This window comes from Pseudochaenichthys georgianus, chromosome 20 (assembly GCF_902827115.2).
Source record: "Pseudochaenichthys georgianus chromosome 20, fPseGeo1.2, whole genome shotgun sequence".
Classification (NCBI taxonomy): Eukaryota; Metazoa; Chordata; class Actinopteri; order Perciformes; family Channichthyidae; genus Pseudochaenichthys; species Pseudochaenichthys georgianus.
Genome location: NC_047522.1, coordinates 1817056 through 1833306, shown reverse-complemented (window position 1 = coordinate 1833306; position 16251 = coordinate 1817056). Strand labels below are relative to the sequence as shown.

The following is a 16251-nucleotide window of genomic DNA, read 5'->3' as shown; positions in this document are numbered from 1 at the left end:
TAACTACCGAGGAGTCGAGGAGGGGGATTTGATGAAATGAGAAAGGGCCAGTGTCCGTAGAAAACGTTGTTATGGTAATGAATGCCTCTTGTTCATGTAACCAAGCAAAAATAAACACAAACAATTATATAAATTGAATCAACACACTTTTTATTAATATGTAATGTTGAAACTTAATGCAGTGGGTGTTTTACAGTGGGCTTCACAGAGGAAAGAGTAGAAATCCACTGAAAACCATGCGATTCATCGAATCATCATAAACGCTGTTTCCGGAGGGCAGATCAATGTAGACAACATCTCCCTTCTCCAGCTGAAGAACCATTGAGTTAGACGCAGAGACCACGCCAGATCCACCTCTGTAATCATGAAGACCCATCTTTCTCCTGTCGTTGTGATAGAGGCGAACATAGCTCCAAGCTGAAAAGCGGCTCTCCCACATGTTGAATCTGAAGTAGTAGACTCCTCTGACGGGGGCTGTGAAGATACCTGCATCAGAGGGGAAGGTCAGTGAGGGGAGGGGATTGTTTCTGGTGCTTCAGCAGGACTTAAGGATGGGTTTTTTAAATAAGGAGCATGTAGGAGCTCTTGACTTGGTTCTACTTTCTACCATGATCCATTGTAGGAGCACTAAGATATGCATTCATTAAGAACGTGTGTGTAGTACCTGTAGTTGGGCTGTAGGCCTGGCCGATATTGGTGAAGACTTTACTGAACTTCAGTGTGATATCAGTCTTGAAGGGTCCGACTGATCCTGCATCAGTGAGACCGGCTGAGAACGCCACCTGAGCACGGTCTGTGAGAAAGAGGAGGATGCTTACAGAGAGATGAGAACTCATTAACAAAATAAAGTCTGTTTTTTGGATTCTGACAGCCAGCAGAGATTGATATTTAATATGTTCTTCAGTATACCAGTTCCTTTCATTCAACAACATTTTGACTCTTCATAATAGTTTCTGTTTCTCACCTGCGTTCTCTCTCTGGAGCTCCTCCACCTCCTTTTCACTGCAGCTCATCCTGGCCTCTAAAGCTGAACAAGTTTAACATTTTTTAGTCAAATAAAGTTATAGTCTCTTATTTTCAATGTCACTGTTGCAGATCTTATGTTAAAAGATTGTTCTAGCATACTATAATATTCACTTTTCAAATTCACTGGAATATTTAGTTGCCTTTAAAATGGCAAACAAATCCATCGTTTTTATAGAAAATACAATTATATTTGTAATTCCTCCTTTGATTACTTTGTACTCCTACCTGTGCTCTTATTCTCACTTGCTGTGACTCGAGCCAGAAGATCTGCAATAAAGAGAAAAAGCTGATTATCTCTTCATTATGTCAAACTCATTAGTTTTCTATCATTATAGGCAATATTTACCTTTTATATTATATTTCTATATCTTACCTGCGTTCACTCTCTTTACCTCCTCCACCTCATTTTCACTGGAGCTCATTCTTGCCTCTAAAGCTGAAACGGTTTTCGACATAGGAAACAGGTAAATAATTTTTGACTTATAAACAAGATCGTGTCTTTTTTTCATTTTGTTGGCATCATTAGTTATGATGTTTTTGTGGCTTACCCGCATTCTCTCTCTGGAGCTCCTGCACCTCCTTTTCACTGAAGTTCATCCTGGCCTCTGAAACTGAACAAATGTAAAATGTTAAGTAAAATAAAATGATGGTTTCAGTTTCGTCAGATTTCAGATTTTTACGAAAAAGCAGGTTAATGGCTAATAAACAACAACATTTATATCTCACCAGTATTATAAATGTGTTTCTCTTATCTCCCATGTCATTCAAAAAATCTTTTTCACACAAGACGGGTCATTTTTTATTTTTTACGAGGTTTTTGTCACTTACCTGCAGTGTCTATCTTCAGCTCCTGCACTTCATTTTCACTGAAGCTCATGTTGGCCTCTAGAGCTGAACAAGATTAACATTTTTACAGTTACATAACATTATGGTCTGTTTCTTGAAAAGGCCCTGACTAATTTACAGTAATATAGATTTGTGTTTGTCAGATTTCAAATGTTTCTTTGATTACTTTGTACTCCTACCTGTGCTCTTATTCTCACTTGCTGTGACTCGAGCCCGAATATCTGCAATAAAGAGAAAAAAGGAAAAGCAGGTTAACAGCTGATTAACAACCTCATGATATATCCTATTAATAGGTTAATTATGAAATGGGAAATGTTTAGTAGTAGAGTTTCTGTTTCTTACCTGTGTTCTCTCTCTGGAGCTCCCCCACCTCTTTTTCACTGGAGCTCATCTTGGCCTCTAAAGCTGAACAAATATTGAGTTTTTGTAATAGGGTCATGCTAATGTTACTCTGAAGCTTGACCAAATAGGAACACTTTCACAAACATTAATGTTATATCTAAATGATGATGATTGCATGTATCAGTGCAGCGTGACGTGGCTCTCAGTGTGTTTTACGTCAGGTGTGTTGTCTTGCTCCAGCCTCTGGATCTTGATCCTGTGTTCGATGGCCATGTCTCTGATCTCCTTCAGCTCAGCCCAGACGTCAGTGCTCACCTGGGTCTGACTGCTGCTCTGATCGAGGGCTGCTTTCACTGCTTGGATATCAAAGTCCCCCTCTTTCTTCCCTGTCCCCCCTCCCTCCTCACCCTGAGCCCCCGTCCAGAGCAGACAGAGCAGCAACGCCAGAAAAACTGCAGCTCTCCTCATTCTGAAATATCGCTGTTCAGACAGAGAAGTGAGACACGTCTCACTCTGTTCCCGTCTTTATATCCACGTTAAACAGGTCACGAGGTCGTGAGAATCGAGCAGATGGCTTTGATAACAAACGTGAAAAACATCCAAACGTCCCTGGACATCTTACTGATAGTAAAGGGCAAACAACAACTTGAATTCTGTTCTTTTAAAACAAGTGTATTATTCCTGATTTTTCTATATCTCTCTTTTTTTTGTGATTAGACCTTGTTTTCCTTGACTTGTATTAAACTAAGCTACCCCAAATCATCCGATATTTAAAGGAAACCTCTATGTGTTTAACAGGTGTACATGGTGCTCAAAGGGGAAGATGGTTTCTCACAAACAAGAGAACTACATGTCCCAGGATGCACTCTGTTCAGGAGGAACTCTCAAGACACTTTTATCATCAGGTGAAATCCAAAACGCCACAAGTCAATACACAGATGCGTTTTACATCAATCTCACATAATTATTGAGCTGCTTTGAATTGTTTTTGCTCATGTATAAAGGCGGTCTGTCTCTGACCCCACAGTGCAGCCGACAGCCTGGGCCCTGTGTGGGGGGTGCACATCTGGCACGACAACTCTGGACCCTCCCCCAGCTGGAACATCAAACACCTGGACGTGTCCGAGGTAAAGAGTGACATCACCACACACATCCTTTACCCCAGGGGTGTCCAAAGCTTTTTCACCGAGGGCCACATGCAGAAGAACATACGAAGGGCTGGGCCACTCACTAGAGGAGAGGTATATCGCCTCATAGGTTCAGTTATAAGTTGGACACATCTATCAAATGTAGGTAAATTATTCTTGATACTTGAATATGCTTTAAGAAACACAACAGCTCACAGCTCTCCAGAGGGTTTACTTTATTTTGTTAGCAGCAGATTCCTTAAAACAGAAGCTTCAGATTGCTTTTAATAAGAGGAAATATGAAGGGTCTATTTCAAGGTTGTTATGTACATTTGCTATTTGGCTATTTTCTTATCAACTTAGATTTGTTAGAAAATGTTTTCAACTTTAATTGACTGAATTTATTTGAAAATGGTTCTTATTTACACATGAAGACTGTGTTATATATTTGAACATGTATATTTAAGAAGTGCAATACAAGACAAGCAGAAGTTTCATTTGTTGGCCATATTTCTTTATACTTTTTTAATTTGCTGAGGGCCGATTCAAAATGGTCCGCGGGCCGCATTTGGCCCCCGGGCCGTAGTTTGGACATCCCTGCTTTACCCCCAATTTCCTTCATTTCAGAAATACAAATTAGTTTTTCTCGGTGAAGGTAGAATCCAAAAAACTGAGAAAATTCTCGACGTATTTCCTGTGGGTGATTTACGGAAGTATGTCACAACACTAAAACTATATAAACATCAGTTTACAAACTCTCGCACAATTGAACTTATCCTGTAACTGATTCACAAACACGTGCAATTTCTCCTCACTATTTTAGACCGTTCTGCATGAACACTTCTGACATTTTTGCAGGCGTGTTTGTAAAATATATACGAGCTGGATAAATGAGAGTTGGATTGTACTGCAAGTTTTGTGAGTTTAAAAAAAAAATCATTTAAGAATTTTCACTTTTTGTTGGATTCTTCATTTTTCATGGAGGCATTCCCAGGCTCCACCAACAATGCAACATAAATAGATATAAGGCATAAAACAATACAAATAAAATAGACTAATGTGCAAATAATGCAGAAGTAGTTCAATAAATACAAGTAAAATATAATAAGATTAGCTAAATAGTCTAGTTGTCAGCGTATATAGTCCTGTTGTTAACCCGGAAATGTACCCTAAAGTTAGAAATGTATTTGTATTGGACAGATTGCCTATTTATTTGAAAAAGAATTGCCCACAGTAGAGGTAATCATTTCCATCTTGTGCTCTGTACATCCAATGGTGGCAACATTACTCATGGTAGTCAAAATCAGCTCAGAGAGAGTACACATATGGCCACTTTCTGGTTAAAACTGAACCAAAACAACTCCAAATTGGCCACATCATTGTTTTACTTTTGTTTACATATGCTATAATGAAATTCATCTCAATTAACTCAATGTATGCTAATTGTGCAAAGTGCCCAACATATGCAAGTTAGCATCCGGCATGTACTTTGGACCCCTACTATACATTACTATCATAACACTTTGGGGTACTCAACATTTCAGGGTTCACTAGAATGTAAAATGAAATGCTGTAATTTAAATACTGCTTATTGTAATAATAGATAAACATGTGAGATGCGAACAGATGGTATGAAGTTGTGAAGGCACAGAGCTCAGGGGTTCATCAGTCTTATGGCCTTTGGGATGAAACTCAACACAGGATCAGTCATTGATATGCAAATGTCGTTCTCCGGGTAAAGTGTGGGGGATCTGCGTGGACTTTCCTTTTGAATACGGTTTGTGTTCCTTCTGGTTCTTAATAACCCAGGTGAGCAGAGGGCAGCTGAAGGGACGTGCGTGGCTCTTTGTGGCTCAGTGCTGGTTGGCTGTGGACCAAAGTGACGGGTGGGTGGAGAGGATTCTGGGAAAATGCACTCGTGGAATAGGCTTTTATAAGGTACATAGTCCTCATACACATACACTCAGATACAAAAAACAAATATTAATATCTCCCCCCCCTTGCAGACGCTGAGTCTCAAGCTATCAGACTATTTGGCCGATTACCACATCTGGATATCTGTGTACAGCTGCCCCTGCCCCAACGCGTTCACACACACTCAGAGACTGTGTGTGAGCCTGCTGCTTCTGCTGGGATATGCATGTGTCAGCACACTGATCATATCACACATGGATGATCAGGTTGGTTAATAAAACCTATACAGTTTAATATTTAGAGCCCCAAGAGTGTCCAAAACATTTTAACGATGATCCGTTGTTTGCAGTTGCCCTTCCAGTTTGGCTGTGTAGAAGCAACAGCTGTTTCTGTGCGGACAGGACTTCTGAGTGTGTGTGTGGTGTTGCCAGCAGCAGCAGTTATATCATTCCTGTTCAGACAGAAAGAGGTTGAGAGAGTTCAACACGCCAAGAGCAGAACGACTGGAAAGGACTTTTTTCAAGGTCAGATTTGGTATTTAAAGTCTAATTGACATTTCTGCATTAAAATGTCTTAAAACGACTTGACATAGACTATAATCATATCCTTCTTTCACACTTAATTCAAATGAATGTCATCCTACTTTTACATTTTGTTAGTTGTAATTTGGCTTGTCTACAGATTTGTATCTTTTTCTCTTTAGTTCTGTTTTATTTTATTTTTTGTTGAGCTGTTTCTATTTTGTGTTTGTTTATTTTCTACTTTTTATGTGCCACGCCTTGTTTTAACATGCTGCTGTGAGGATAATATTAACCAATGGGATTCAATCAAGTAGATCTTATCTCATCTTAACTTGTCTCCTCATCTCCTTTTCTATTTCTCCTTATTTTATTGTGACTCGTCTCCTCTCAGATGATTTTTCAGTGAGCGGCAGTATATCGGAGCCCCATCTCTCCTGGAGCGTTCTGCAGCGGTGGGCGCAGGACACCTGGAGGAAGAAATACCAGGTGACCTTCGCTCTGTCCTCTCACTACGCTCGTCTCATTGATCTGTTCTGTGAATTTCTTGAATGCATATCAAGGAGAGAGGCTTGTCAGACGATATGAGCAAGAATGCACATATACGAAATACAAACCATAAGGCGGATTCACACTGCGGTACTTTTCCCACAAAGGTTCATGCGAACTTAGTTCATGCGAACTATTTAGTTCGCATGAACTAAGTACAGATCGCGTTCACACCGGAAAAAGTCCCTGGGGGAGGATTAGGCAAATGAAGCCGCTGACGTCACTTCTTCTTCTTCTGCTTTGGGTTTACTGGCAGGCCGCAAACCACTTCACGGCGTATACTGCCGCCCAAAGTCCCCGGCCGGAAGTCCCCGGAGTCGGGGACTGGCTTCCTCATCTCCACCGCTCCCATGTTTTATTTTGTGTTGCCATAAGTTAGTCTCTCTGCGTTTCTGCGCTGGGCTAATGCTAATGCTAATAATGCTAATGCGAGGATAATAAAATGGCGGCTTCACAAAACTTTTTGGGAGTTTTACGGGGCGTGGTTTGCAATCCGCCCAGCCAATCAGAAATATAGCTCTTTTCTCACAAAAGAGCCGCTCGAAAGTCCCTGCTCTCTAGCAGGGACTTTCGAGGGGGTAAAAAGGTTTGCATGAACTACTTTTAGTACCGGCTCTTTTTGGCGTGAACGCGATCATGAACTAAGTTCGCATGAACGTTTGTTGGAAAAGTACCGCAGTGTGAATGCGCCTCATAAGATATACATTTCCTGTGCAAAGTAAAATACTACATTAGCTTTTGATCTGTGAAAACCTACGTCTGCAAGTGAAAAAGCTAACCCTACAGACAAAAATGTCATTCACAAAATAATTTACTGTCCTTTTTAAAGTAAAAACAAAGAGAGTATTGGATGGAATAAACTTTAACTCTGAGAATCCTTGAAGTAGGATTTTCCTAAGAAACAATCCCTCTTATTGTCCAAACTATGAATTTAAAGGTCATACATGTGTTGTCCTATTATGATCATCTGACAGATAAAAGCAATGGAGACTATCGGAGGCAAAAGAAAAGCACTATCTTTATTCCCACAACATGGTGAACCCTGTCTGACTAACTCTTGTGTTTTCAGGGCACAGATCTGCCTTCAGTGTCCCCTACGATTCAGGAAAATAAAATCACGGATAAAGAACCTGAAATCACAAACCTTTGCAGCTTGTTGCTCATTAACGAGGGGGACAAGGCCAATCAAACACCTCCGGGAAAAGAGTTTGGGACGGGGGATGGAGGACAGGAACCGAGAAGTGTTGATGGGGGTTCGTCGGACGGCAGCTTGGAGGAGGACGTCCCTCTGAAGGGAGGAGCATTCAGATCTCGCTGGGGCCTCTACCTGGCCTGGACTTTGTGTCTGCTGATGTCCCTCTGCTGCCTGGTGCTCTCTGCAGTGCTGGGGATGAGGTGACAGACATCTGGAGGATTGTGAAGTGGTGTGGATAATCCCGACTGATTTATTATCAATACTGACTCTTTAAAATGTCTCAGAGTCATAATGTTTATTGTCGGGAAAATACTGAATGTCCTCTTCCAATATGAGAGCAACATGATAACAAAGGTATCCCAACTGTAGCTGTGAACATGACAGGATGTGTGAAGAAGCATCAGGACTAGAAGAGGACTAGAAGAGCATCAGGACTGCTTGAGGCAGATGATAGCTATGTGGTTAACAGGATGGTTCAGCCTCTATGGAGAGAGACATCAAGCATGCTCATTTCTGACGTGGAGCTAGAAAACATTGAATACTGCTTTCTGTTCCTTCATCTTGTGACTGTGTGACTCCCTCTCTTGGATATCAGCATGTGAAGGACACTGTTCAGGAACTACCTGATGCTCTGTATGTGATGACTCCTTCCCTTCTGGAGAGGATCACAGATACATGGATCCTGAGATTGAAGCTCAAGCCGGGGACGAGTGATATTTTTCTAACATTTACTTCTCATGTGTCAGGTTCAGCAGCAGCAAGGTTCTGCTGTGGATGCACTCGCTGTTCTTCTCCCTGGTGTTCTGCATCTTCATCATCCAGCCAGCCCTGGTAAATAAATAAAGCCTTTTCCAATGAAAACAAATAGAGAAAAGGACATGACTAGATTACATGTTTAGGGCTTTTATTTTGAAAGAAAATGGAATCTGGTATATATTTTGTAAGGGTGAAAGGATGATGAGGTTTTATGTTTTTAGTTTTGATTATTGAACCATGCTGTTGTTTTATCATGCCTTCACATGCGCTGCAAAAGCTCCGAATATGTATGCAATTTAGTCTTAACTAAATTTAAATGGCACATATCAGAGCAAACTGTGCTTTTTCAGGAGGTGAGCTTAAAGAATCAGGCACTTAAATTAAGCGTTTAGTGTGAATACAGGTATATTTAGACTGATATTATAAGAAAACTAAAAAAAATGGATCATTAAAGCATGTACAACATGTTCTAGTAGAAATCCAAAATGCAAGTATGAACCGTGAAAAAAGCATAATCTGTCTTTAAAGCTTTGCACTGTACATGTTATTTTTTATTTCCCCAGATATCTGCAGTGGCAGTGGTGGTCTCCTTCTGGTTCAGGAATAGATCAGACTTTCATTCTTCCTCCAGTATAAGAGAGTGTGAGAACCTGCAGAGCCCCCATGCTGCCTTTCCTCAGGACGGAGGAAAGGACTATCACCTTGAACAGGTGATAGTCCGACTCTATTTTATTCTCTTCTAATTTATTCTTTCTCTATTTAAATCTAAAGTCATGATGTGTGTTTAACAGCTGCTCGGAGCTCGGCAGCGAGTCAGGTTTCTCCGTCTCGTGCGCCCGCCGACTCCAGGAGAGCTGAGGAAAACCAGAGGGAAGAAACGAAGAGAGACACTGATCCAGAACACTCTCAGGTCCGTCTTTGTTTGCAACCGTTTCTAAGGGATTTAAAGGTCCCCTATTATACTGTTTTCAACAATATATCCCAGGTCTCAGATATATACAGAACCTGTCTCTGATTGGCTGAAACACCAAACAGATCATTGGCTACCTTGGTTGCTGATTGGCTAATGGTTACACAAGACAACACATCGTCATGACATCATAAAGTGGCCAAAATCTGATCAGCTCATTTTCAGACAGGTTTTTATAGAAATGGATCAAAAAGAGAGAGAATCTTTGTTCCTGAAACTTTCAGAGTCTCTTTCCACAGAGGGGACACATGTTGATGTAGAAGAGACATGAAGAAGAGGGGACACATGTTGATGTAGAAGAGACATGAAGAAGAGGGGACACATGTTGATGTAGAAGAGACATGAAGAAGAGGGGACACATGTTGATGTAGAAGAGACGTGAAGAAGAGGGGACACATGTTGATGTAGAAGAGACGTGAAGAAGAGGGGACACATGTTGATGTAGAAGAGACATGAAGAAGAGGGGACACATGTTGATGTAGAAGAGACATGAAGAAGAGGGGACACATGTTGATGTAGAAGAGACATGAAGAAGAGGGGACACATGTTGATGTAGAAGAGACATGAAGAAGAGGGGACACATGTTGATGTAGAAGAGACATGAAGAAGAGGGGACACATGTTGATGTAGAAGAGACGTGAAGAAGAGGGGACACATGTTGATGTAGAAGAGACGTGAAGAAGAGGGGACACATGTTGATGTAGAAGAGACATGAAGAAGAGGGGACACATGTTGATGTAGAAGAGACGTGAAGAAGAGGGGACACATGTTGATGTAGAAGAGACATGAAGAAGAGGGGACACATGTTGATGTAGAAGAGACATGAAGAAGAGGGGACACGTGTTGATGTAGAAGAGACATGAAGAAGAGGGGACACATGTTGATGTAGAAGAGGGGACACATGTTGATGTAGAAGAGACATGAAGAAGAGGGGACACATGTTGATGTAGAAGAGACATGAAGAAGAGGGGACACATGTTGATGTAGAAGAGACATGAAGAAGAGGGGACACATGTTGATGTAGAAGAGACATGAAGAAGAGGGGACACATGTTGATGTAGAAGAGACATGGAGAAGAGGGGACACATGTTGATGTAGAAGAGACATGAAGAAGAGGGGACACATGTTGATGTAGAAGAGACATGGAGAAGAGGGGACACATGTTGATGTAGAAGAGACATGGAGAAGAGGGGACACATGTTGATGTAGAAGAGACATGAAGAAGAGGGGACACATGCTGATGTAGAATAGACATGAAGAAGAGGGGACACATGTTGATGTAGAAGAGACATGAAGAAGAGGGGACACATGTTGATGTAGAAGAGACATGAAGAAGAGGGGACACATGTTGATGTAGAAGAGACATGAAGAAGAGGGGACACATGTTGATGTAGAAGAGGGGACACATGTTGATGTAGAAGAGACATGAAGAAGAGGGGACACATGTTGATGTAGAAGAGACATGAAGAAGAGGGGACACATGTTGATGTAGAAGAGACATGAAGAAGAGGGGAGACACATGTTGATGTAGAAGAGACATGAAGAAGAGGGGACACATGTTGATGTAGAAGAGACATGAAGAAGAGGGGACACATGTTGATGTAGAAGAGACATGGAGAAGAGGGGACACATGTTGATGTAGAAGAGACATGAAGAAGAGGGGACACATGTTGATGTAGAAGAGACATGGAGAAGAGGGGACACATGTTGATGTAGAAGAGACATGAAGAAGAGGGGACACATGTTGATGTAGAAGAGACATGGAGAAGAGGGGACACATGTTGACGTAGAAGAGACATGGAGAAGAGGGGACACATGTTGATGTAGAAGAGACATGGAGAAGAGGGGACACATGTTGATGTAGAAGAGACATGAAGAAGAGGGGACACATGCTGATGTAGAATAGACATGAAGAAGAGGGGACACATGTTGATGTAGAAGAGACATGAAGAAGAGGGGACACATGTTGATGTAGAAGAGACATGAAGAAGAGGGGACACATGTTGATGTAGAAGAGACATGGAGAAGAGGGGACACATGTTGATGTAGAAGAGACATGAAGAAGAGGGGACACATGCTGATGTAGAAGAGACATGAAGAAGAGGGGACACATGTTGATGTAGAAGAGACATGAAGAAGAGGGGACACGTGTTGATGTAGAAGAGACATGAAGAAGATGGGACACGTGTTGATGTAGAAGAGACATGAAGAAGAGGGGACACATGTTGATGTAGAAGAGACATGAAGAAGAGGGGACACATGTTGATGTAGAAGAGACATGAAGAAGAGGGGACACATGTTGATGTAGAAGAGACATGGAGAATAGGGGACACATGTTGATGTAGAAGAGACATGAAGAAGAGGGGACACATGTTGATGTAGAAGAGACATGAAGAAGAGGGGACACATGTTGATGTAGAAGAGACATGAAGAAGAGGGGACACATGTTGATGAAGAAGAGGGGACACATGTTGATGTAGAAGAGACATGAAGAAGAGGGGACACATGTTGATGAAGAAGAGACATGAAGAAGAGGGGACACGTGTTGATGAAGAAGAGACATGGAGAAGAGGGGACACATGTTGATGAAGAAGAGGGGACACATGTTGATGTAGAAGAGACATGAAGAAGAGGGGACACATGTTGATGAAGAAGAGACATGAAGAAGAGGGGACACATGTTGATGTAGAAGAGACATGAAGAAGAGGGGACACATGTTGATGTAGAAGAGACATGAAGAAGAGGGGACACATGTTGATGTAGAAGAGACATGAAGAAGAGGGGACACATGTTGATGTAGAAGAGACATGGAGAAGTGGATTGTAAAGCTCTCTAAGAACATATCTCCTTCTCTCTTACCCCAGGGACTTGTCCGTCTGTGGCTCCATGCTTCTCCTGATGCTCTGCATAAGTTATGGCGGCTCATTCACTGACCATTACCAACTCAATGAAGCGGTCAGAAAACAGTTCACAAGGTGACATCCTAAACATGCTGTCTCTCTCTTGATCCCCTGAACTCTCTGACACACTTCAAAATGATTATTTATCTTGAAACAGCGGCCATGATAATGCATTCATGTCCATTCAAACGCACGAGGACTGGTGGCTGTGGGCGCAGAAGAATCTCCTTCATTCACTCTACAAGAATTCATCCTCCACTGTGGTGAGATACAAAAGGCATCGCCGGGAAGTTTCTAACATACCTTGAGAATAATTCATCCCATGCCATGAATGCGCGCTTCTGTAACCATCTTAAGGAAATACATGTTCCCGTATCACGAAACATAAAAACAAACATTTCCACGGTTTCTCTGCTTAATCATTTGATGCCCTGCAGCAGTCACACATCTTGATTGGAGAGCCAATCCTGTGGAGGGAGGAGTCGAGTGCTTTTCAACGCAAGGTAAATAACCAAAGGAGACATTTAATGTACAGAAGTACTCCACTTCTATTATTCTAATACAAACATGTACCATCTTAATGACAGCTCCTAGAAAATTAACATGATTGTACTTCTATTAACCCTATAGTAGCACCTTTACCAACTTAGTCAAACGATATTCTCCCTCAAAAATACAGCGTCTTTATTTGAATCCATGGTTTTGCACCAACTCCCCCCTAGAGGGCGCTGTTTCCCACATATTGACCCATACTGTATGTGTCCAGTGATGCAAGATGTGTCATGGCTTTGAATTATTACTTTAAAAGATTCATTAATTGTTCATCGTCGATTTTAACCTTTCAATGATGGTTTTGTTCTGACCGCTCAGGTCTCCAGTGGGACTCTCGTGCCAGAGAGTCTTCTCTCGTTCTGGTCTGGGATCAGATCATCCTCTCACAAACAAACCAAAGACTCGGTGCCTCCAGGGACGTTTGGTCCGAGTGCTTCAGTCGGCTTAGGCCACACAAAGTGAGAAACAGACACGTGATGGGGAGGACACTGGGAACAATGCTGCTCCATAAACAAGTAAAACAAGTTGTTTTCACCTGAAATAACTACAACAATCTGCCAATAGAACAAGTGAATATTAGCTTGGTAAGATTTCTTGAAATAAGATGGGATATTTAGATGAATCAGATCTTGTAATTAGCTGGGAGAACTTATTTTAAACTATATTTGACCAGGATCAGGACATGCTGTGTTACAATATAAGCCGCAACTGCTGAACAGTGTTCTGTTTTCTGATGTTAGTTGATGATGAGTTACAAGATGATGCATCGTCTCAAAACAAGACCCGGTATCTCACTGCGGTGTCACTTCTGAAGTTATTATGTCTTATCAGATGTAAAGACATTCTGACTAGATATTAACAAATAAACTGGGCAAGATTGTGAGTGTTTGTCGTGGAGAGCTATGAGGAATTTCCAAATGCGCTGAAAGACTTCCTGTATTTCTGCAGGTCTGCTGCTGCGTCCAAACTGAAGCTCCTGCAGTCAGACGGCTGGCTGGACGGACATACGGTCTCTCTCCACTTCACCTTGTTCAGCCCTGCACCACACCTGTTCACCAGTGTGTCCCTGCACACTGAGCAGAGCCCCCCCGCTGGCCTGCTGCCCTCTGCCAGGGTCCAGTCAGTGGGGGGCTGTCACTCTCCTGCTGTGGGGGAATATGGTGTCATGGTGTGCCAGGTGAAATACTGCATTAGCTTTTAATCGGTGGAAACCACTAGTCTGCAGCTGGAGAGAATCTACAAAATACAAATGGAAGCTTGCTTTTTATTTCATCATGTGCTTCTTCCTCCCCTCCAGCTCCTCTTCCTCGTCCTGTCTCTGCTGCAACTCTGTCGTCAAGTGTACGCTGTAGGGGAGCAAGGGCTGATGGGATACTGGAGGACTCCCTGCAACTGGCTGGAAGTGAGTGTACTACATCTGCATTAACACACACAGGCAAACATATAACTATTCAATTGAAGGCTTTTATTGTAATGTGTACATAGCTCCAGTGTAGTTATGACAATACAAATATTAGGTCACAGGCTCCTCCAACAGTGCAACACAATCAACATAATATGATTTATTTTTGGCTTGCACACAACTTTAAGATACAGTAAACACAGGTCACAGCATGGTCTTAACTTTAAAAATAATCTACCTGTGTATGCTTTGACTGCTGTCTCTCTCTCTCTCTCTGTTTGCAGGTCAGTTTGCTGACTGAGTATTTAGTGTACTATATGTATTACATCTATCGCTCCGTTATCGTCCTGGAGGTTGTGGAGCTGCTGCACAAACACAGCTACAGAGGGCATGTGGATGTCAGCCTCCTGGCAACATGGGAACAAGTGAGACGGAAAAAACTATATTTAATGTTGAGAAAACTACGGAGTCCCTAAAGGTTCAGGGAGAAGAAAAAAAAGTATCTTGTTAGTTAAAGTTACCGGTTAAAGTTACCGGTGCGCCAATTAGGAAGTGGAGCACAGAGGAGACAACCGTTTCATTGCAGACTGTTATGTTTATGTGGAGAAATGGCAGTGCATACAATATTTGAGATATATTTCAAACTCGGACTTCATTTCGGGACATTTTGGCCAGGGGTTTAGAGCTACGTGTTTAAACACCGGATTGGCAAAACAGAAGAGTCTGTAAACCAGTCTGCTTTGATCTATGAATTCCTGTCCGTGACTCTCACAGTGTCTGCTGCCCACAGCTGTTTTATAGAAGGAAAACCTCCTTCACTTTATGAAATCTCTGCGGCACCAGTGGCCTGTACTACGAAGCAGGATTTGCTATTTACTTTTCATTCATGAAGTATGACGCTGCGCTGTCAACACGCTTCTCCATGTTTGTGATTGGTCAAATGTTGCTAACCCCGTCCCTTCATTAGAACCGCTGCATAGAGATCGAGGCTGCTACGTTTAACCACACACACCTCTACACACATCGAACTACCAGAGTATTCTCCCTCGTTTTATGAAGGAGATGTCCGGTCACCAGGGCGCATGATGTGTGTGTGTTTGTGCTCAGCTCCGCTCTCTGTGTGTGTGTGTGTGTGTTCGGTGTGTTTGTGTGTGGCATTTGTTTTCAAATTACCACGAACAGTAATTTACACACATCTGGTTCTCCATAGTGATATGTGTATTCCCAAGTGAAATAAATGTGTTTAATCTTAATCTCGATGTAGTGCTATACCCGAATGAACGACACTATCATAAACAAATGCCCCCCACACACACACAAGCCCTGGCGACCGGACATATTCTTCATAAAACTAATAATATGGCGTAATAATCGGGCAGTTCGATGTGTTTTACCTGTCTATGGTTTTACCATAAGAAAGTATCTCGTGCGAACGAGAAAGTATATCGTGCGCATGAATAAAACGTGGCCTCGTTTTATTTATGTTTCTCTATGAACCCTCCAGGGCTCCGTAGAAAACAGCTACTCCTGCTTGAGTTTGAAAAAAGGAGCTTCCCTTGAAAAAGAGCCTCATCTTTAGGGCGGATAATCACAAGGACTTTACATAATTACAACGTTACTTTAAAGGTAAATACTGAATGAAAGCCCAACTTTAAGGTTTAGAAATCCCTAACAGATCATGGTGTCGGATATTAAAATGAAAGTAATTATTGAAAGGCATTATAATCCAAGTTATCAAGTGCTCTACATGGCTACAAAGGGAACAGGAAGAGAGGAGGAATGCACTACAGTGTGGGAGAGGTGCTGACCACAGTGGAAATAAAGCTGTGAACCAAGGCAGAGGCATGAAGCTAAAACGTTATTTATTTACCAATGTTTGACTGAATGAATGACATAAAATCAAACAATTACAAGATTTTTATATATGGAATAAAACACGCAAAAGTAATTTCTAAAAGAAGAAGAATAACATTTACTAAAAGACATGTTGGGAATAAACGAGTGGGCTCACATTAAGAAGCTTTTTAATGATTTAAAGGATTCCACTGACTCAGTGTTGTGTTTTGTTTCACAGTGTATTCGATCTCTGCGTGGCGTTACGCTCTTCCTCCTCACCATGAAGAGTGTCACCGTGCTGAGAGTGAACTCCTCCGA

General features: G+C 41.8%; 2 protein-coding genes across 2 annotated transcripts in view; one reads left to right on the top strand and one right to left on the bottom strand.

Moving 5' to 3' along the window:
* Positions 1-16249, top strand: part of LOC117466018 (polycystin-1-like protein 1) — a gene marked incomplete at its 3' end in the record, with an annotated part of 61596 nt that extends 45347 nt beyond the window's left edge. Inside the window, exons 28-44 of the mRNA XM_071206975.1 lie at positions 3013-3119; positions 3242-3341; positions 5151-5279; positions 5348-5521; positions 5605-5779; positions 6168-6262; positions 7392-7717; positions 8264-8348; positions 8837-8983; positions 9065-9183; positions 12108-12218; positions 12301-12406; positions 13014-13153; positions 13644-13872; positions 13993-14097; positions 14382-14522; positions 16172-16249. Of these exons, the coding sequence (XP_071063076.1) occupies positions 3013-3119; positions 3242-3341; positions 5151-5279; positions 5348-5521; positions 5605-5779; positions 6168-6262; positions 7392-7717; positions 8264-8348; positions 8837-8983; positions 9065-9183; positions 12108-12218; positions 12301-12406; positions 13014-13153; positions 13644-13872; positions 13993-14097; positions 14382-14522; positions 16172-16249 (2367 nt within the window). The remainder of the gene's footprint in view (positions 1-3012; positions 3120-3241; positions 3342-5150; positions 5280-5347; positions 5522-5604; positions 5780-6167; positions 6263-7391; positions 7718-8263; positions 8349-8836; positions 8984-9064; positions 9184-12107; positions 12219-12300; positions 12407-13013; positions 13154-13643; positions 13873-13992; positions 14098-14381; positions 14523-16171) is intronic.
* Positions 203-2682, bottom strand: LOC117465943 (complement C1q-like protein 2). The gene is made up of 6 exons (XM_034109054.1): positions 2439-2682; positions 1400-1465; positions 1252-1293; positions 965-1027; positions 665-793; positions 203-486 (listed from the first exon to the last, which is right to left on the bottom strand). Exons 1-6 carry the CDS (start codon positions 2680-2682, stop codon positions 203-205), a joined length of 828 nt encoding a protein of 275 aa, XP_033964945.1.
* Positions 16250-16251: the final 2 nt, after the last annotated feature.

Excerpts from the sequence above, each read along its gene's own strand:
- LOC117465943 (XM_034109054.1), bottom strand. The coding sequence starts at position 2,682 with ATGAGGAGAGCTGCAGTTTTTCTGGCGTTGCTGCTCTGTCTGCTCTGG. Across the intron at positions 1,466-2,438 it reads GAGGCTGGAGCAAGACAACA|CAGCTTTAGAGGCAAGAATG; the intron begins CACCTGACGTAA and ends CGAAAACCGTTT. Across the intron at positions 1,028-1,251 it reads AAGTGAGAATAAGAGCACAG|CTTTAGAGGCCAGGATGAGC; the intron begins GTAGGAGTACAA and ends AAACTTGTTCAG.